The sequence below is a fragment of the Orcinus orca genome, chromosome 4 (genome assembly GCF_937001465.1).
Source record: "Orcinus orca chromosome 4, mOrcOrc1.1, whole genome shotgun sequence".
Taxonomy (NCBI): domain Eukaryota; kingdom Metazoa; phylum Chordata; class Mammalia; order Artiodactyla; family Delphinidae; genus Orcinus; species Orcinus orca.
The window spans coordinates 20045004-20066983 of NC_064562.1; the positions used below are offsets into that span (position 1 = coordinate 20045004).

General features: G+C 36.8%; 1 protein-coding gene across 2 annotated transcripts in view; it reads right to left on the minus strand.

The window, feature by feature from the left end:
- EMCN (endomucin) overlaps nt 1–21720 on the minus strand; it is a 92952-nt gene extending 71232 nt beyond the window's left edge. Inside the window, exon 1 of one of the 2 annotated variants that reach the window (XM_033401967.2) lies at nt 21525–21718. In XM_033401967.2, coding sequence (XP_033257858.1) covers nt 21525–21594 — 70 coding nt within the window. In that variant the 5' untranslated portion in view covers nt 21595–21718. Of the gene's footprint in view, nt 1–21524 lie in introns of both variants that reach the window. The other variant, XM_033401972.2, reaches the window with a different exon arrangement.
- Nucleotides 21721–21980: the final 260 nt, after the last annotated feature.

A 21980-nucleotide genomic window follows, 5' to 3' on the forward strand; every position in this document is an offset into this window, starting at 1 on the left:
AATATTCCATTGTATACATGTGCCACATCTTTATCCATTCATCTGTCGATGGACACTTAGGCTGCTTCCATGTCCTGGCTATTGTAAATAGTGCTTCAATGATCATTGTGGTACATGACTCTTTTTGAATTATGGTTTTCTCAGGGTATATGCCCAATAGTGGGATTGCTGGGTCGTGTGGTAGTTCTATTTTTAGTTTTTTTTGTTGTTGTTGTTGTTTTTTGCGGTACGTGGGCCTCTCACTGTTGTGGCCTCTCCCGTTGCGGGACACAGGGTCCGGATGCGCAGGCTCAGTGGCCATGGCTCACGGGTCCAGCCGCTCCGCGGCATGTGGGATCTTCCCAGACCGGGGCACGAACCCATGTCCCCTGCATCGGCAGGCGGACTCTCAACCACTGCGCCACCAGGGAAGCCCCTATTTTTAGTTTTTTAAGGAACCTCCATACTGTTCTCCATAGTGGCTGTATCAATTTACATTCCTACCAACAGTGCAAGAGGGTTCCCTTTTCTCCACACGCCCTCTCCAGCATTTATTGTTTGTAGATTTTTTACGATGGCCATTCTGACTGGTGTGAGGTGATAACTCATTGTAGTTTTGGTTTGCATTTCTCTACTGATTAGTGATAACTAAACATTTTTATTAGTTTAGAATCATTATGTAAAATATACCAGAATCATCAATTTTCAAGCAATTCTAATAGCATTAACATTTATCTGTGTATCTCCCATTACTAGTGCTTGACAATAGGTGTTTATTAACTGTTTATTATATGCTAAATATAAGTTTTACCGGAATAGCCAGAATCTTCAAACTATTTTAATTAATCTATCACTTTAAACTAAAAATAGAAAATACAAACTTGGGTTGAATTTATATTGAACGTATGATCTACTATTGAAACTTCATACTGAAATAAAATTTCCGAGTTTAAATTTGTTGCTGAATCATTATTCCTTTATGCTTTACTACTATTTGTAAACATTTCTCTGCTTTTTTTGTGAACTCAACAGTGTTGAATGCTGCATAAACTTGGATTTATGATTTTTTTCTGATATATGGGTCATTTTAAAATCTGGGAAGAATTTATGGGGAATTTTCTATGTTTTGGGCATTTTTCTTATTTCTAGTGAGACTTCTGTAACATTTGAAAGCATTACACTTCCTATTCTCCTGGGTGATAAAGGTTGAAGTGAAATATGTTTGTTAAAATTCAGAAGAGTCACTTACCAACTATAAAAGTGTCTTTAAAACTCTTGTGCATTTTAGCAACTTCCTAGTGAGAAAAGAAAAGCTGGCAAAAGGAAACGCCATATTTGGTTATAGCAGCCTCCTAAGGTTTAATCTCTAGTAAAGTGTGTCCAAAATTTCATTCACTCCTGTACAAGTTTTATGAGCTTATTCATATTCTCTATCTGCTATTGGTTCCTTACTCTTTCTCTTAAAATCAACTCACTTAAAAAATTAACTGTAAAAATAAATACTATGGGGGCTTCCCTGGTGGCGCAGTGGTTGAGAGTCCGCCTGCCGATGCAGGGGACATGGGTTCATGCCCCGGTCTGGGAAGATCCCACATGCTGCGGAGCGGCTGGGCCCGTGAGCCATGGCCGCTGAGCCTGCCCGTCGAGAGCCTGTGCTCCGCAACTGGAGAGGCCACAACAGTGAGAGGCCCGCGTACCGCAAATAAATAAATACTACGACAAAATTCATATTCTATAAAGATATCATTGACTATGATGGTTCCATGCTTGAGTCCTGCTTTCCCTATGTTGAAAAGTGAAATTAATGAGTGTTACAGCACAGTAAGACATAACACCAAACATACACTTGTATAACTGTAAGAATCATAGAGATTTGAGTCAATGTTGTTTAATTCCATTTATGCCTAAAATTATCTCAAGTACAACCAGTTGTACCCATTACACACCCTGGAAATACTGCTTTAGGTGAGAGCCTTTTAAGGCCACTCAGTAAGTCTTTTTTTTTAAAAAAATATTTATTTATTTTTGGCTGTGTTGGGTCTTCGTTGCTGCGCATGGGCTTTCTCTAGTTGTGGCGAGCAGGGGCTACTCTTCATTGCAGTCTGCGGGCTTCTCATTGCAGTGGCTTCTCTTGTTGCAGTGGCTTCTCTTCTCATGGAGCTCTAGGTGCGTGGGCTTCAGTTGTTGTGGCTTGTGGGCTCAGTAGTTGTGGCTCACAGGCTCTAGGGCACAGGCTAGGTAGTTGTGGCACATGGGTTTAGTTACTCCGTGGCATGTGGGATCTTCCTGGACCAGGGCTTGAACCCGTTTCCCCTGCATTGGCTGGCGGATTCTTAACCACTACACCACCAGGGAAGTCCCCACTCAGTAAGTTTTAAAGTACCTTGTAATGTCCTAAATTTTAGCTTCTCCGTATGACAGAACGTCAGCCCAAACTCCATTTTTATCCTTCCCTTTTCATCTCATACCACTATGCGTTATTCCCATCTTTCTTCAACAATCAGGGTCAAAGCAGCCCAAAGCTTAGTATGGTTTAAGGGACTGATAATACAGGTAGAAACTAAGGGCTGAATAGGTGATCAATAATTACCTAATGTCTCAAATACCTATGTGGAGAAAATGTTATACAGTTGATCCTTGAACAACATGGGGGCTAGGGGTGCTGACCCTCTGTGCAGTCTACACATAATTTATAGTCTGCCCTCCTTCTCCACAATTCTTCCTTATCCTCTGTATTTGAGGTTTTGCATCCATGAATTCAACCAACCTCCAATTGCATAGTACTGTAGTATTTACTATTTAAAAAAATCCACATATAAGTGGACCCACACAGTTCAAACCCATGTTGTTCAAGGATCAACTGTATAAAAAAAAGGGGCCATATGACCTACAATAATCCAGTTAGAATCTAAATCAGGTTTTTAAAGGAGAGTGTGTTGAGCTGCATTTTTAATATCTTGGATAATAGTAAGGAAATTTGCAATATAAAAATAATTATTATTCATTTACAGGACGAAGTTTAGTAGGAATAAATATAAACAACAAAAGAGCAAATGCAAAAAATGTGCAAATTTAGTAAAACAGGGTAAAAATAAATACATCAGAAAAAGGTGTAAAGGCAAAGGAAACCCCAAGCAAGAAATGAATAATTAATATATTTATCTTATTATAAAATATATTTTATAAAATTATACTTGCAAATGGAACTGTGTGACGAGATCGTGCTATACAACTAAGAAGTAACTATCGCTATTTTGCTCAGTAGTGGTTAGATTTTTATTAGAACATGAATTCAATTTACATCTCTGCAGTTTAAACAAATAGGAGCAAAATTGTCAAAGAACAGAAACTTACGTGAGTAAAGAGGTAAATTGAATTCCAGGAGGAGAAGAAAAAGGAGTTGGAATGACTTACTCTTTAATCTGAGGAAATAATATCTGAAACTAATTTAATCCTTTCCAAATTTGTTTCTTTAATATTGTTTGTCTCCTTAACTTAATTTCCCAATACGTAAATGAGAGTTAAAAATTTCACCCTAAAATTTCACTTTTGTTTCATTAGATGAAAAAATTCGGTAATTATTTTACTAATGTGCAGAGAAAATAAATGGACAAATACAGTTCACTAACAAATTAATTCTCATGTAAGCACATCATGAAATGCAAATGATAACTATAAACCAAATTAATTAGTAAAATATATCTGCCATGAAAATAACATGATAAGTTCCATAATTAGAATGTGTAACTTTTTAATTATCTATGTTGGAAGAACAGAAAAAACTATATGCTTATAAAATTTATTAGTGTTGGTAGTAGTAATATAGTATCACAAAAAAGGTAATAAAGCATCATTCTAGTTCTATCTACACCAGTTCTTCAATGGTAAATTAAAGCTCTCAACTTTATGAATTTAATAGGCAAGGATGTTGCCAATATTAATCGAATATTTACTGTGGATATAGTTCAAGAGAAAAGAATTTACCTTGCAATCTAGAAAAATTCCCTTGATACAGGATGTTCGTTCTGTTCATCTGAGTGTCAAAAACTCAAATGTATTTCAAATTTTATGTGATGACACTTGCATTAGCTATCTATTGCTGCACAACAAATTATTCCTAAGCGTGTGTCTTAAAACAATAATCATTTATTGTCTCTCACAGTTTCTGCAGTCAGCTCAGGGCTTGATGGGTCTGGAAAATCCATTTACAAGGTGGCTCACTCCCCTTGCTGGCAAGTTGGTGCTGGCTGTCAGTGGAAGGTCTCAGTTATTTTCCACTGGGTCTCTCTGCCTGACTGTTCTCACAACATAACACGATGGCTGGCTTCCCTCAGAGAGAGCAATCTGAGAGACCTCGGTAGAAGCCATGTGTCTTTTACTACCTAGGTTTGGAAATCACACATCACTTCCACTGACTTCCAGGACTCACACAATTCAGTCCTAAGTAAGTGTGAGAATGGCCCACCCAAGTGCTTAAATACCAAGAGGAAAGGATCATTGGAGGCCATCTTGGAGACTGGCTACCACATTACTTACAATTTGTTAGATTACTTTCAAGTACAAAGATTATTCAATTTTAAAAAATAAATTTTTGTATTCTAGAAGAAACGTCAAAGTTTTGTTTAAAATCTGAATCTACCCACTCAAATTTCCCATTGCTCCCCAATAGATAATCTGGTTTTCTATCCCTTAAACATGGCGTTTTTATTTCCTACTCTGTAGCTTTGTTCGTGTTGTTCCTCCCTCTTCTTTATTTAATAAAACTTTTATAGAACATGGATAATTTTTTTCTTTAAAGTTCAACTGAAGCTGTACTATCTGCATGAATCCTTATTTATTAGTTGCATCTACAGTGACTATCCTCTCCTCAGAATTTCTAAATATGCAATTCTTAAATCACACAATTGAACATTTAATGAGTCCCTTTTCATTCAACTAACACAGATGATAACTGAATGCCTACTATGTTCTAGGACTGTGCTAGGTGATGGCATAAAATTAATTATTTATTTCCCTTACGAGTCCAAATTATATATCTTATATTTATGATACTGATATTTAATATATGTTTTGCAAGTATATTCTTCAAGTTGTTAGATGTGTGTTTTTGCTCTTCTTTTTAATGTCCCCAAGTAAATATTTTGTGTGCAGAAAAGGTTTTGTAGAGATTAATTTAGTTTTGAAGTTAATATTCAGGTTTTTTTTTAATTCATGTAATAAAAAGTCTATTTCTCTCAAGTTTTTAAGTTCAATTTACAAATGTTATTATTCTACTTATTAATGTAGAAAGTTTAGCAATCACTTAGGGTCTCTTTAACATTTAATCCCATTTATATATTTGGTTAATTAAACTCCCTTAAGTATTTAAAACTCTATTTATAAATTGAAAATAGTTAACATATACCAGTTTGCCTGCATTTTAGGGTTTTGTAGAGATAATGTATGTAAAAGTACTTTGTAAAATCTCAATTAATAAGCAAATATGGCATTATTGTTAAATTATAAAGTCAGATGAGCCACTTTGTTGAAACAATTTTATAGAAAACAAAGCACATGGCTTTGCTTATAAGTACTTTTAATAAATGTTTTAACAGTTTTTAAAAATGGTAAAAAATTTTTAAAGTACTTCTCTTACCCTGAGTTAGATGGAGATAGGAGAAAGTCGAATCTGAATGAAATTAAAGTCCTAAGGAGGATTAAACACTGCTCCTTCTCATGACAGCCTATCTGAAACACCAAGAAGCATACAAAGCAAGCTTCAATCTAGACTTCAGAAGACAGGTCCTAGCCTCACAGTAAGGACCTGGTGGAGACCAGAGATCTTGAGGTACACTAACATAAGGGTCAGCCTTCAGTCTAGTGGGGCAGATTTACAAATCAACTACTCAAATTAAATATGATGAATGCCTCTGACTACTAGATAATCCCAGGTAGAAACATCTTACAAAAGGCTACCTCAATGCAAGAGGACAAACCTGAGCAAAGGCAAGTCTTACATGAAAGGCTTCTGACCCTAAGTAAGTAAAGGTGAATGACAACCTGCAGTAAGAGAATAACAGAATGAGACTGGGAGGAAATCAATAATAGCTAAATTAAAACTTTAAAAAGTACACAGTATCTTCCCTATTCATAAGGGGTTTGTTCCAGAGATGTGAGGGAAATGGGGAACTTGCAAATAGTGTATGATTAATGACAATAGAGATTTATTTGCTAAAACAAGATTGTTCTTGTCACAAAATGCTTCTGAAGGCTGCCGACATTTCTCTCCATAACTTTTCGTGGTATTTCTTAAGGTTTTCTCTTTTTTCACTTAGGATCTCTTTAATGACAGTAAAAGTTATTAAATATTATTTGAATGCACTTTTTTATTGTTATCTCTGACAAAACAAGAAGTATTCATAAAACACTTCTGCAGCATAACAAGTACAATGGTGTCTCGAGGAAAAGCACCTATGCAGCTTGAGTTACAAAGGGAACTTCCTGTTTTTTTCTGCAGAATACCATTTTTACTTGAAAGGATGATTTACAAAAGACAGTTATTTATTTATTTATTGAAATACAGTTGATTTACAACGTTATATTAGTTTCAGGTATACAGCAAAGTGATTCAGATATAAGCAGCTTTTATTTTTCCTTTCTAATTACTTTTTATCTATTTTTCTTGTTTTACTGAACTAGCTAGCATATTTAGTACAGTGTTTTATAAAAGTAGCATTGCTGGGCGAGATTGTTTCATTCTCATTCTCAAGCGAAAGCTAACATTTCTCCATTATGTATAATGATTGCTGTAGTTTTTGAAGGTACCCTATCAGATTAAGAAAATCCCCTATAGTCTTGTTTCCTAAATGTTTTTATCAAGAAGAAATGTTGAATTCTTAAAAGTGTGTTCCCTGCATGTGTTCAGATGATCCTGTATTTTTCATTTTTATTGATTTGCTTCTTTTCTCCTTTTGCTTGATTAGTATTGGCAGAGGTTTAGCAATCTTATTAATATACACATGAATTCTTTGCATTATATATTTCTTTTCTATTTCATTAGCTTTGCTTTTATTATTATTTTCTCCCTTATACTTTATGTGGGTTTACTTTAGCCTTTTAAAAATTATTTTCTTTCTAATGTGTGCATTTAAGACTATAAAGTTTCTTCTAATTACTGGTTTAGCTGTATCATACATATACTCTTATAAAATATTTTATTTCCCTTCATCTTCAAAATATTGTTCTACTTTCTATCTTGATTCTTTTTTCTATATCCATAGGTTTTTTATAAATGAATATCTTCATTTCTAAGCATACAGAAATTTCACTGTTCTAATTATAATATTGGTTTATAGCATGATTACAATAAACTCAGAGAAAATACACATCCAGATCTTTAGCTGTTTCAAAGGAAATGTTGGTGTAAGACATCTGGCACAATATGTGAACATTAAAGTTTTAATCAGGTACCAAAATAGGTAAAATTACAAAGGGGTGGGATAAATCATTGTATGCAGAATTTCAGATAAAATATCCAAAACCTGTCTGTGGACCCTTGAATCTCTTTACCCACTGTATAACATAAAAAGAATAAAAGTGTGGAGAGATATATAGATATTATTTGAGAAAAGGTCATCTTTGCCGAATACTTCTTTTGAATCCCATTCCAACTTCCTTCACCCCTAAGGAGCCAGGCTCGTCTGTCCCCCTGCAATTCAAACCTACCTTACTATGTGGTCCCTACAGCTGAAAGGCATAGTGGCCTTGGATCTGATTTACCCCAGGGAAATCAAGAGAATGAAGGATTGCTGCCTAGCTGCTTTGGTGTAGGACCAGGAAGGTTATTACTATGTTGAGAATAAGCCTATCTGAGCAAGGAGTGTTAGAGAAAGAGATATAAGACTGTTTTCCTGTGGACCAAATGAAGAGTGAGAATGAAAGAGTGGGCTGTTTTGAGTCCTGTTCCTTGGGACTGTGTGGAGAGTTGGACACTTTAGCATCAAGAAGCTCTGAGATAACACAGGATTACTGGTGCTTTGGAAGGAGTAACCACTGAACTCCCAGACTAGGATCCATCCTCATGAACCAAGTTGCTGCATGGGGAGACAGGTCCAAAAGCACACCTTTGTGGAACCCATGAAAATGCACCATTTGGTTATTTGTTTTAACCATCTTCCAGGCTCTGGGCACTACGTATGGTGCCAGGTCAAGTAATAAGTTTCATTCAACTGTCTCATTCCTCTCTTACCCTGCTTCCAATGTGGAGTGGTCAGAAAGGGGCTGGAGAGGGAATAGGGAACCAGAAAATAGACAGCTTGTAAAGAAGCCACTTGTAGAATTCCATCTGACACAGGCATGAGCTACAGGAGAGAATTTTCAGTTATGATTTTGTATCATATATTCTAATTTTAACTTGATAGCCTCTGCAAATTTTGTTGTCCATAGAACTGTCCATTTCTTAAGAGTAAGCAAAAAAGTCATGGAGCTTCAATATTTTTATTAAGGGCAGGAAGTTTATGTTCACCAAATAAATTGTAAAGAGGTGATGGGAAAGAAAAATAAAGTAACATTTTAATCGTGTGCTATGATTTGTTGTTTCTAAATTCCTTAAATTATTTTCTAAGTTTTATGCTTTCTCAAGACTGAAACAAGAGTACTAATCAGGGCTAAGTTAATTATTTATAGCATATTGTAATAAAAGCATTAATCTGTAAGAAAAATAAAAAAGAAAATGGTGACTGGAATGTCTTTAAAATTCTGAGATTGAGCTGGCAAGCCTAGTTAGTTGTAGAAAATTGTCCCAGAACCCTGTCCTTTCAAAAATCTATTGAACCACCATGCACATGGTGATAGCTTTGCAAATTGCACACGTAATGCTTAGATGAAATCCTACAGGTGAAGGGATTAACCCTATGCCCACATCTGCAAAGCAGCAAATGAGAGAGTCAGATTGGGTGGAAGTGCACATACTTTTGTAGGAATGAGAGCATTCCCCAATTTAAAGGGGGCACTTATTAGTCAGGTTTAACCGAGTGCTGCTGTGAGGAAATATGAAACCTAGAGTTGCCAAAAGAGCTGAAAATAAGATTTTCTCTTTCTTTCTGTGTCGCCGTTGTTGTTTTGTGAAACTTGCTGATTTTTAAATAGTAGCTTGTAGTCATAAAACATTGTGTGGCCAAACAACACACTTCTGCCAGTTAGATATCAGAGGTTTCTAGTTTGTAAAACTCTGGAAGAGAGGCTGTTGACTTCTTTCTAAAACTTATCTTATCCTGGTTTATTAAGAAATAGCAGGGTAATGACCAGTTTACAGATTTGTTTGTCATTTTCTAATACTGGAGGTTTTCCTGTATATATTGCCCAGATTCATAACTTCACCGCTTCTCCATTTCTCTTCATGCTCAAATGCTAATCATTTAATCCTCCCTACCTTCTCAAATTCCTCTGGCTCTTAACAGTTCTCTGGGAACCAGAAATACTTGTGTTTGGATTATCAAACACATCCTGACCCCACTTGAAACTTTGATAGGACTACTATAGCTGTTTCCCTAATCAATCCTTTATTCAAGGTGGCTAATTTTCTTGAGCAGCCTACACAGCAGAGGCTCCTGGTCTTTTGGTATTAATGAAAACAGAAGGGAGGCTAATAGCAGAATGGAAAGCAGTCCATAAGATCTTACAATGAGTAGGGAGTAAAGACTCCTTTATAAAGAGATGGTCAAAAAAAGCTGGAATTTAAGCCTATGTGACTAGGAAGATTTCAACGTTTCCACTAATATTTGTCTTGACCAAATCAAGTTTCCTATTATCCTAAACTAGTGTAAGTAAAAAAGAAAAGAAGAAATTAGGTTATACTGAATTAATACCAAAATTTTCCCTGAAGGCACTACACCCTAGCACTTTTCTGAAAGATAAACACCTCCAGACACCTCTGGTTATCTTGCAGGTATGGGACAGTGAAAAGAGCTCAGAGGACTAGTCACAAACTTGAGTCTAGTCTGGGATTTCTCAGAGGGTATTTCAATGTACAAGTGTGTAAAAATTATCTGCAGTAACTGCTGGAAAAATAGTTTTCTGTGTTTTACTGAAAGGGAGTGGCCTGGAGATCACTGGGAAAAAATATTTTAATAGATATTTTAACACTGAGGGCTACTGCTTTGAGTCACTAAGTGCGAGTCCTTGGGCTTTCCTCCTCTGATAATGAGCACAGATAACACCAGCTTGGCCAATCCCCTGGCTAATGTCAAGGATTAAATGAGATATTTGATCAGTGAAAGTGCTTTGAAAAATTCAGCATTCAGCCAAAGCAATGGATGGAGGAATGAACTGGCAAGAGATTTAATGATAAGAAAGAAATCTACAAGGTATTGGATCTGTAAAAGTGGCTAGAGGGCCGATGGGGAAAGCTCCTCCCAAATCATTAGAGCATTTAGAATGTCTCCCCATCTATTTGTAGTGAGGTGGATGGACCTAGAGTCTGTTATACAGACTGCAGTAAGTCAGAAAGAGAAAGACAAATACCGTATGCTAACACATATATATGGAATCTAAAAAAAAAAAAAAAAATTGGCTCTGAAGAACCTAGGGGCAGGACAGTAATAAAGACCCAGAAGTAGAGAATGGACTTGAGGACACAGGAGGGGGAAGGGTAAGCTGGGACGAAGTGAGAGAGTGGCATGGACATATATACACTACCAAATGTAAAATAGATAGCTAGTGGGAAGCAGCCGCATAGCACAGGGAGATCAGCTTGGTGCTTTGAGACCACCTAGAGAGCTGGGATAGGGAGGGTGGGAGGGAGAGCAAGAGGGAGGAGATATAGGAACATATGTATACGTATAGCTCATTCACTTTGTTATACAGCAGAAAATAACACATCATTGTAAAGCAATTATACTCCAATAAAGATGTTAAAAAAAGAATGTCTCCCCATCTCTCTATCAGCCTTCCTCCACTTCTCATTCTTGACCTTTCTCCATCCCAGCCCCTTCAGAGAGCCTCTGCCTCTCTATCAGCCTCCATCACTTTCTCCATCTCTTTTAACCTCATTTTTCCTCTCAATCTTTTTCTGACGTCAGAAAATTTCCTTCTCTCTCTCTCAGTCCTTTTTTCTACCCCTCCCTCAGCCAAGCCAAATACAAATAATGCCATGTAGAAAAATGGAAAAAAGATCTTTCATTGGTACGTACTCTGAGAAATGTTGCTCACGGCAGAGAATTGGCTTTTTCACATGCAAAGAAGATCCGTTCTAACAGCCCTATCTGAAAATTCCCAAAGGAGGTAAACATTAGGGAACAGAATTGAACATCTTGCTCCAGAATGAACATATTTAGGAATCACAGAATGAAAATGAAGCAAGATAACTTGAGGCGAAATGTACAGAAATTGCTCACTACAGGAAGATCATACAATTGTAGATCCAGGAGAAAACGTCAATATCGATTAGTCAAACCACATCATGTTATAGATGGAGAACTGAAAGTCTTGAGAGGTTAAAAAAAAAAATTGCTTAGCTCAGTCACACAGCAAGCTTGCGGCTGCTGGTGACGGAAGCCAAAGGGTCTTGGCTCAGAGGACGGCGCGCCCCGCACAGGTGCACAGCGTTGGTCTGTGACACCAGCCAGAGCTCAATGAGAAAAGAAGGGAAGAGAACATCTTATATTCCAAATATATGGAAGGAGCTACAGCAGGTTTTCTTTTATGTAATACGATCGTAAAATGGTATATGCATTGTAGGACTTTTGTGTTTTTATTTGACAAAGGAAAAAGCTGTTCGTCCCATGTCAACTGCCCAGATGGCATTTTGATTATTTATTGATCAGTGACAATTTAAAAATCTGGGAATAATTGAATTATTGGATACCTTTACTTCTGAACAGGATTAGATAGGATAAAGTTATTTATTCGACCTTCTGAACCAAGACTTCAGAAACAGAGAGGTGACTTCTGTAATCAGCGTGTCTTGAATTTCCATAATTTTACATTTTGTTCTAGTGGCGGTAAGGATTATTCTGAGCTAAATGATTCAGGATTACCTGATGAATGGTGCCTAGAATAAAAGGATACCAATTTTTTCTTGTGAGCAAGACACAGGAATGATTCAATACTTGCCTTCAGATAATCACACCGTTCTTGTGTGATTTGGACAGTTGATGTAAACGAAAGGCAGGCATTTTCTGTTATTCATACAAATATAAGACAGTAGGTCAACTTCATAAAGCAAATCAAATAAGTTCAGCCAATGAAGAGAGTATCCTAAAATGACACTCACAGCTTCTCCACAACCCAGGCCAAGGATAAAAATAAATATTGTGGGCTTCCCTGGTGGCGCAGTGGTTGAGAGTCTGCCTGCCGATGCAGGGGACACGGGTTCGTGCCCCGGTCCGGGAAGATCCCACATGCCACGGAGCAGCTGGGCCTGTGAGCCATGGCCGCTGAGCCTGCGCGTCCAGAGCCTGTGCTCCGCAGCGGGAGAGGCCACAACAGTGAAAGGCCTGTGTACCGCAAAATAAATAAATAAATAAATAAATAAATATTGTCCTCAAGTCACTGAAAACAAAGCCAGGAATGCCTTGGGTATTTTCAACTCTGCTGACTTTTGAAGAAATACAGTTCTCCAAATTAAAGCAAGAGCCAGTTGGTAAGCATCACCTATGTGTTCAAAGATAGGTCATGGGGAAAACAATGATCAATTAGACATTGTCCTTGCTTCCAAGACATTTATGTTTAGTTAGGTTGTAATGGACTCTAATAAGGGTTTTTGAAATGATTGACAACATTGTCATTTTTCTTCTACTTTGCAAATCTATAGAGTTTTAAACATTAATTGATATAAAACTTGCACCCAACAAATGAGGCCTTCAGAAAATGAAAAAGAAAAAAAAAAGTTTATAGATTCACATAATTTAATTATCTTAATCCCAATAATGCAATTACCATTAATAAACCTTTAAATTAGTTATGTGCATTTAAAAAGGTGATTCTCACTTTTTAAAATTGGATTTGCGGGGGAGAGATAACTGGGGGATGTCTCACTGTTGGACAGAGGAGTTGTCAGAATAGCCTTGAGCTGATAAATGCAGGAGTGGCCTCTCTTCCCTAGGGAAAGTGTGTGAGAGTTCAGCATTTATGTCCTCATACTTGCTGAATGCCCTAGGAGGACAATTTCACAGTTCATACCACACATACACACACACACACACACACAAATCATTCCTTTTCCCACTTCAGTTAAAAATAAGTTCAGGGGGGAAGGGGAAGCTGGGATGAAGTGAGAGAGTGGCATGGACATGTATACACTACCAAACGTAAAATAGATAGCTAGTGGGAAGCTGCTGCGTAACACAAGGAGATCAACTCGATGCTTTGTGAAGACCTAGGGGGGTGGGATAGGGAAGGTGGGAGGGAGACACAAGAGGGAGGATATATGGGGATATATGTATACTTGTAGCTGATTCACTTTTTTGTACAGCAGAAACTAACACAACATTGTAAAGCATTTATACTCCAATAAAGATGTGGGAAAAAAAAATAAGTTCAATGTGTGATACAAATGATATTCTGTGTTTTGTGTGTGTGTTTTTTTTAACTTGGGCATAATTTCAACACATAGCAATTTGAATGTATAGCAGCCATAAAAAAAATATGTAAAGGTACATGGCTCAAAGAGCAATGATGGATTGGCAGTTAAAGGCCCAGACAGTAAAGAAAAATTCTCAAATTATTAAGTACATTCCTCTTCATCTGTTGATTCCATGAGTTAAATGTTAGGTTGCATATTAATAACTAAATTTTAATAGTGATTTATGACTTACAGAGCATCTAAAATAGGTTTTCCAATTATCATTTAACACCAATATTGTGTCAACAATTATCATTTTTCTCATTTTTAGATAAAGAAACTGAGGGTAACAAGCATTTAGTGTCTTGGCCGGCTTCAGCATTCTAAGAAGCTGGATCCAAAGTTGGTTGGTTCTCACACTAAGAACAAAGTTCCTTCCACTAACCTATCCCACCTCTAAGAGTAAGCAATGCTCTAATACTTTAAGATAAGAAATAATATTTGAGGATGTTGACTATTCTCAGACTAAAAAGTTAGAATTTTCGTTAAACACAAGTACAATTTTGCTTATTAATTTGAGTGAGTAGTTTATACGGTGAGTTAAATAACTTACAAATCTGAAAAGCATCTTAGATAATATACCAGTCTGTATATGTCAAATTGTGCCTATATATATTATGATTAAGAACATAACTGGCAATCGTATTTCATTCCTACTTCAATTCTATTGTGAAAAATTATGTGCTGGTTTTTCTCTTTGTGAGAATGAACATTGTAATTATTTAAATATTTGCTGATTCCGGATTGGAATCAACTTGGCAATAAAGTAGTTTGTCTAAGGAATTGGATATTATAATCTGTAGGATTCTGAGTTCCCAAACTCAGCAAAACATAGAGTCATTATATACTGGACACTATTCTCAGTGTTTTTGTGTATTACCTCACACGATCCTCCCAATATCCCTATGAGGTAAGACTGTACTCATCCCTATTTTATAGCTGAGAAAGCTGAAGGTTAAGTAACTTGCCCGAGTTCACACAGATAGTAAGTGGCAGAGCTGGAATTTGAACCCAGACAGTCTGGCTCCAGAAGAATTATAGATGTGACACTAAGTAATTATTTCACTAATAGTTATTTCCTCTTTGCTTCTTTCCTTCTCTTCTAAGTCCCATATTAGCTGCACTGACATTTGTATCAGAGCCAAGAACATTATTTTTTTCCAACCAACATAACAGTGAGTAGGTAGGGAAATGCCTACAACTCCTTTAACCCATCCCCTAATAATTAATTGAATCCAGGATATTAAGTGGCTAATTAGCACTAAGTAGAAATTCATTCATAGCACTGTGGTCTTAGTTTGCAGTTTAGAGGTGCTGAAGGGGCTATGAGAGGCAGCAGTGCTTCCAAACGACTCAAGTGGAACGTCTCTACCCTTATTCTTTTGATGAGAAAAACTCAACTTATTGCAGTTGTACTGCATTGGAAGATAGCAAGCTAGAAGGGAAGATTTTGAAGAATAGTATTCTCTGATTTGATTTTAAGCACTATCACTCTAGGATAACTTTACACTATCTCCAAGCCTCGGTGTCCTAATCAGTAAAATGGGAATGACAAAGCTGGCCTTGAAATGTTGTGATGGAAGTAATGTGTGTAAAGTGCCAGGTACAACAAATGGTAGATGTCAGTAGATGTTGTAACAATACATATCTTGGTTAACTTGGACCAGACCTAGTTGTGATCTCCATTTTTCTTTTTTTTTTGGCCGCATCTTGCAGCTTGCAGGATCTTAGTTCCCCAGCCGGGGATGGAACACACACTCCCTGCAGTGGAAGTGCAGTGGAAGTCTTAACCACTGGACCACCAGGGAAGTCTCCATTCTCTGTTTTTTGACACAACTAATTTAGGTTTAGGCCAGAATATGACTGATTAAACAATAAAAATCAGTTTACATTTCAGATGAGCAGCACACTAAGAATAAAATCAATGACATTGACATTTTTGACTACCAACCTCACAATATAGTTCCTTATTGACTCTATACAGACAAATGATTGCCTTAGGAAAGGACCTGCTTAGAATATTGTTTAACTTATTCAACAAAAGCTTTATCGAATTTTTTCTTGAAATGAAGAGGAAGAAAGGTAGTGAATATCAATTAGAATATCAGAGAAACTCTGGTATAATGTATATATTATCATCCAAACCAAAATGTTCCCATCGGAAAATAATCAATCCTGAATTTCTCCAAAAAGCAGAGCCTGAGACAAGGGTTTGTATGCAGTTTGTAAAGGAAAGTGATGTCAAGAAAAGGAGTAGAGAACTAAAATAGTGAAAATGGAGTAGCAATAGAAGAGGGAAGCATTTATTCACTGGCCCCATTCTTCTTTTGGGCAAAGCCTGTCTCATAGAGCGCTAAGGCTCCTGCACTTCTAGCTCAGATACACAACAGTGCCAGGTGGGTTTCTGTAGGTGAAGCATGCCTTAGTATGAGAACAACAGGAGACAGGAAAGCAAGAGATACTCATTCACGTGAGACAAGATACTGTCAAGCTACACCTGAGAGGTTGCCATAGCAATGGTTAGATTAAAGGCATCCAGAGAGGATGTAGGTGGCTGCTTCTATATAGAGACTAGTTATGATTATCTCTACTGATATGTCATTCTGCAAGACACAAAACCTCTATTCAAGTTTAGAAAACTATTTTTTTTATGGTTGCCGAACTTTGGGAATCATATAGTGGCCCTTCTAGATGTGATTGACACCACTAATGTTTCCCATGCTACTGTTGATATTGTGTGCAACAGTAGAAAAGGAAAAAGGATCTTACTTGTTAACTAAAAGAGCTTCTTTTAACACTCAACAGGCATTATTAGCCTAACCTGACAGAGCTATAATGACCCACAGGAATTCAGTAACAGGAATGGAGACATTTACTACACGGGAATGGAATGGAATGTCGTTTAGAGTCAATTCCTGCTTTGACATTCAAGGTTTAGAAAAACACATCTCAGATTGTTCTCAGAGGTAAAGAGGAAGTTGGAAAGTGATGACTAAGAAAAAAAGAATATAAGGAACTTGGACTAGATAATTATTTACAAGTTAAAATATTTACCTGAAGCTTGAAATATAATGTCATCAATGAAAAGGAAAGGATGGGCAACTATCCAGTAAATTAGAAGCTTTTTGAAACGTTCAGACGTTCATCTTTTTTCCTCAATATCTGAATAATTACAATCAGCAAGATAAAATTGCCAATTTGCCAGTGACAACTGTTATGAGTCTCTTAAAAATAAGAATTCTAGAATGATCACTTCTACTTTTAAAGATCATTGAAGAAGAAAAGAGTAGTAAGGAAAGTATGCTAAATAAAAGGCTTGGAAACTTTTCCCATTGAATTTGTTTCCACACTGATTCACTCTTTCTATAATAGATCACCCACTTCAGGTAAGATCTATTGATAGTGACTAAGCTAAGAGGAAGTAACAAGTAAGATAATCTGCTCTGAAGTAACACATATGTTACTTAAAATAACACATGAATTAATGATGTACGATATTTATTTAATTTTTTTCCAACTTCTCTTATGTGAACTTTGCTTTTAGAAAAAAAGCCATTTTGTATTTTTGAGAAATTGGTTGGTAATAAGGTTTCTCCTTGAATATTTATAACCATAGAAGATATTACATAAAGTATTTGATACCCAAAAAAGGAGAAGTAGAATCAATTGTATTTAGATATTCTTCCTCCCAATGATCATAGTCAGAGTAGTTTATTCGTCCAGGTTTGCTGTAAATTACTGTCACCTGGTACTAGGTTGTCCACCTACCCCTAACATCTTCTCCTCTGCTGGAGTTTGGGAATTGACTTACTTTGATAAGAAGCCCCTTTCCATGTATTTGGCTCGCGCTTTCATAGCCAGGGATCAAAATACCCCACTTGTTTTCATGTTATGTTCTGTGATTCATACCTGTCCACAACTCTTTCACAAGGATAAGGTAGTAAACAAAAAGTGATTATCAGAGGAAGAAATTAAAAATGGATAGGCAACTATATCATTCATTTATGCATTCATTCAGCTTATTATATCCTTATTATGTGTTTAGAACTGTTACTATCCAGACTATAATAAATATGACCCTTACTTTCGTGGTGCTTATAGTCTGGTACAGGGGATAAGATATGCACACAAATAACTAAGATAAAGTTGGAAAATAAGGGCCATAAGAGAGTTACAAATATGGGCGTCCAGCAGAGAAATAAATTGCTTCGCTATGTTACTAATCTTCCAGTTAGTAGGACAGGACTAAAATCTCTTGGCAGACAAGCGTAAAGAACACTCATCCCCCACCATCACCTCCAGGGGCATTCCATCTACCAACCAGACGATTTTAACCTACCATTGGACATCTCTATTTGAATATCTTATTAAGACTTCGAACTCACCATGTCCAAAATCAAGTTCATCACTTTCTCCCGAAACCATCTCCTCCTATCTTTCCATGCGTCTGGTCCCAATCCATTTCCCTACTTCTATTATTCAAATAACACGCTACATCTCAGTCACTATCTCTCTCATAGCCAGTCAATAATATGGCGGCACAAACTTTCTACTTCTTTAAAGCTCTTCCCTAGACCCTTCTTTTCATTTTATTGACAGACTTTCAGACTTGGAATAACATTTGAACCATTTTCTTTAGCTTTTCTCTCTCCTGACTGCAATAGTCTAATGTATACCCTGTTGACAGATTAATCTTCTCAGTTTATGGTCCCAATCAGATAATTCCCATGCTCAAACACATTTAGAGAATCCAATGTAATTAACTACCTGAGTCAATATTACTCATCCTGGTATTCAACATATCCTGAGGCTATATTTCCAACACTTAACTTCTGTCCAATCTGTGACCTCCTTACATTTCTAGACTGGAACATACTGATGTTTTAAAGTTCCTATTCAAGAAATTCCATCCATCCAACCTGTTTCTCAAGTTTCAAAGTTTATCATAATTTCCACTTTTATATGAAGGCTTTTCTGATGTTCCTACACCCAAAACTAAGCTAGTTGTGAATTCTCCACAGCATTCTTTATTTACCACTTAAGACTTACGATAGAATCAAACTTGTAATTATTTGGCGCTCCTCTCTCCCCACCACTTCTAGGACAAGGGCTGAGTCACAGTGATCGCTATAAACCTACAGCGTCTAGCATAGTGTTTGTCTTAGAGGGTGTTCAATCCATTTTTTTTTTTCCATGACACTGAATGTTCAATCCCTAACAAATGAATTTCAACAAGCAATTAAATTCTTCTTCAGACACCAATAAAGTGACGTGTGTTCCTGCTTGCAGATGGCTAAAACATTTTAATCTTTCCTAAATTAATGTAAAGTTCAAAAAGCAAATGGCACTTGAAAAGTAAATTGCTTCCAGGGCCTCCTTTTTCTTGGAATCCTTCTTCATTTAACTTTTCTCAGTCCTGACAGTCTAAAGCTCATCAGTCTAGACTTAAAAGCCAAAGGAGCTTAAAAGCCACGCAGGGGTCTGTTCAGTTTTAAATACAATTTAGAAAACCTTGGGAAAGAATGACAGTTCCTTTTCAAGAACCTCCCATACATATTTCAATAGAACAGCTTTCCAAATTGGAAACTGTAAAATATTGTACCGCTCACCAAGTAATAAAGTCACTCACTGCCATGCAGAAAGATTTCCTTGGTTTTCATGAAGAGCACAAAAAACTATATTGTATTTATTTAAATCTGAAACTGACAAAAAAGACAGAAAGAAAAAGAAAAGTAGTCAATTTCTCTAAAAGATCATTATTTAGGAATAAATTACTATGCAAAAAAGCATGGATCTTCTTGACAACTTGTGAATTTAAGGCAGATGAAATGCCTCCTTCTGTACTCCTATAATCAACTCTGCTGATGAAATATGTTAAGCATTCTAAGCTTGGGGAACATATAAAGCTTTGAAATCAATGTGTTTCCGGTACAGGGGGTTAGGAAAAGAACTTAATAAATCAGCTTAGGAAATGCTTCATTTCCTGAACCGTATCTGGGAAGGAAAACATAAAACAGGCAGAACCAGGTGCAAAAAAAATCATACACGTGGATGGGAAAATCTCTTCCAGTTCCTTGTAGGCCTCACTCCGATGGTCAATTTATGCTCCTGAGCCAGCACTTCTTTTTCTAGGATAAATGGGGTAGATTTTACAGACACTTGCTTTAAAATTAACAAAGGCTCCCTGGCAGAGGTTGAAAGAGATAGTCATTATGTAACCGCTGTCTCTGCTCAAATAAGAAATTATCTTACTATTGACATATATACGCTAATATGTATAAAATGGGTAACTAATAAGAACCTGCTGTATAAAAAAACAAAATTAAATTTAAAAAAAAGAAATTATTTTACTTTGGTTAATAATTCATTAGAAAGAAGACACTATTAATAGAGAGGTTGGGCTCATTACCAATGAGCTAAAGGACGCTGGTTTTATTTCTACAATGATCATAATAGAAAAATCTTCCAGGTCATCTCTGGGTTATCCTTCACCTTTCCAGCTTCCTTACGGTCAGGTTTTGTAGGCTACTTCTATTGATTCTATTCCACTTTGCTTTCTGAAGTACATGTAATCTATTCCTATCTATCTCTCCCATGCAAACTGAAGAGTTACTTATAAGCTAGTGCATTGATTTCTGTGTCATCTCATAAATATTCTTTATTAAAAAAAAATCAGAACTTTGTAACTCATCTAAGTTAAATTTTCTGGTCTTATACCCACTTCAGCTTAACCCTGGAAAGTCCCAGATAGATTGTAATCAATCGTATGTGATTTCGTATGTATATACTAAATTTATATACATATTTTGAGAAATTAATGATAAATATTGTTCAAGAAGGAGTGTGTTTATTTTTTCCTACCTAATCACTGCAAATGGAATTTTGTAAGCAGTGAAGTTTGAAAAGAGCACATGCACAATAAAATTAGAATTGAGTTTTTTCCAGGGCTCCTCAGAGCCAGAATCAATGTGTCCCAACTGTGTTCTTTTATGAGAGTTTGTACTTTAGTTTTCGCACCTATTAAATCTGTCTTATGTTAGATTTACATGCTTATTTCTCCCAATAGTGCATTTGCCACTGTGGGCAAGGACAATGTCTTAACTCATTTTTGTATTCCTTGCACTGCTGAATACATGGTGAGAGCCTAATAAATATTGATTAAATCTAATTGCTTACAGTAAATCCCTCCGGAAGGGTTAAAAGTCAAATGTAATAATTTCTCGCAACTGGTCATTAATATAGTCAGGGCTTATGTAGGTGCATATATATCCTTTATCTAAGTTTCAGAACCTGCAGTCAATGGGTAGGGTTTTTATGTCTATAAATTCCCTGAAATGTTATGCAAAATATTGTACGTATGTGTGTAGATCTGTGTTAATTTCTAGAACAAGCATCCATAAACTTTAATCAAGTGACTCTCCTCCATTCTCACCCTCACCCCTCAAGATATTAAGATTCACTTGCCCAGGCAGTTTTATCCAACCTCTCAATTTATCAGAGCCAAAAGATAGTTGGGACAAATATAGGCCAGCGTCTGCAGAGCAATGTTTCTGATTACAGCCTTTCACCGGTACATGACAATCTTGTTATTTCTAGACTTACGTCTGAAAAGAGCACATTTTTGAGAAATAGTCCATTTTTAGCCAGCATTTGATCCCCAGATTGTTACTCTCTGAAAAGGCTATTGTATATTCCCGGTACCTTTACGATGCCATGGAACACACTTCAAGGCCGCTGCAGCAGCAAACACTTTCCTTCCGTGAAAACAAACATCCTCTCTGCGGAGCCTTCACGCATCCCCCCGTCCATGCACACACACTCAACTCAGCAAATGCACTGCTGCGTCTACTTCTCAGGGGAGGCTCCCTGAAGGTAAACTGAGGCTCAGAGCCGCCCACTAGTGATTTCTGATCCACACCGTCAGAACAATAAGAGAAAAGGGTACCTGCGTCATCCAAACCGCTACAAAGACTGGACAGAAGAAGACAAAGTATGGTCCCTTGAAGCAGTTTCATGGTGCCTGTGGCTCGTCACAGTGGCTCTTCTCTCCAGAGTCAGGCAGGGACAACTCCCTCCCAGCCTGGCAGGGCCTTCTCAGCAAATGGAAAAGGTGTGCTGGACTTGAACAGCCACTGCCCATGCCTACTTATTTCGGGGGCTCTGATAAAGAACAGGAGGAAATGCACACACTCCCTTTGGGAGTTCAGCAGAGAGGAGATTTATTGTTTCAGTCCCTTACAGGAACTTTTTTTTTTCTCTTCCTTTGGCAGCCACTTGTGTTTTTGTTACTACATTATTTTGTTCTTCAACAAAAAGGTCAGGACGGGTTTTGAACAGAAAGAGATCTTTCTTGAGAATGGATCTTACAGGCTTTCTAACTTTTGTTTTGAAAGCATGTTTT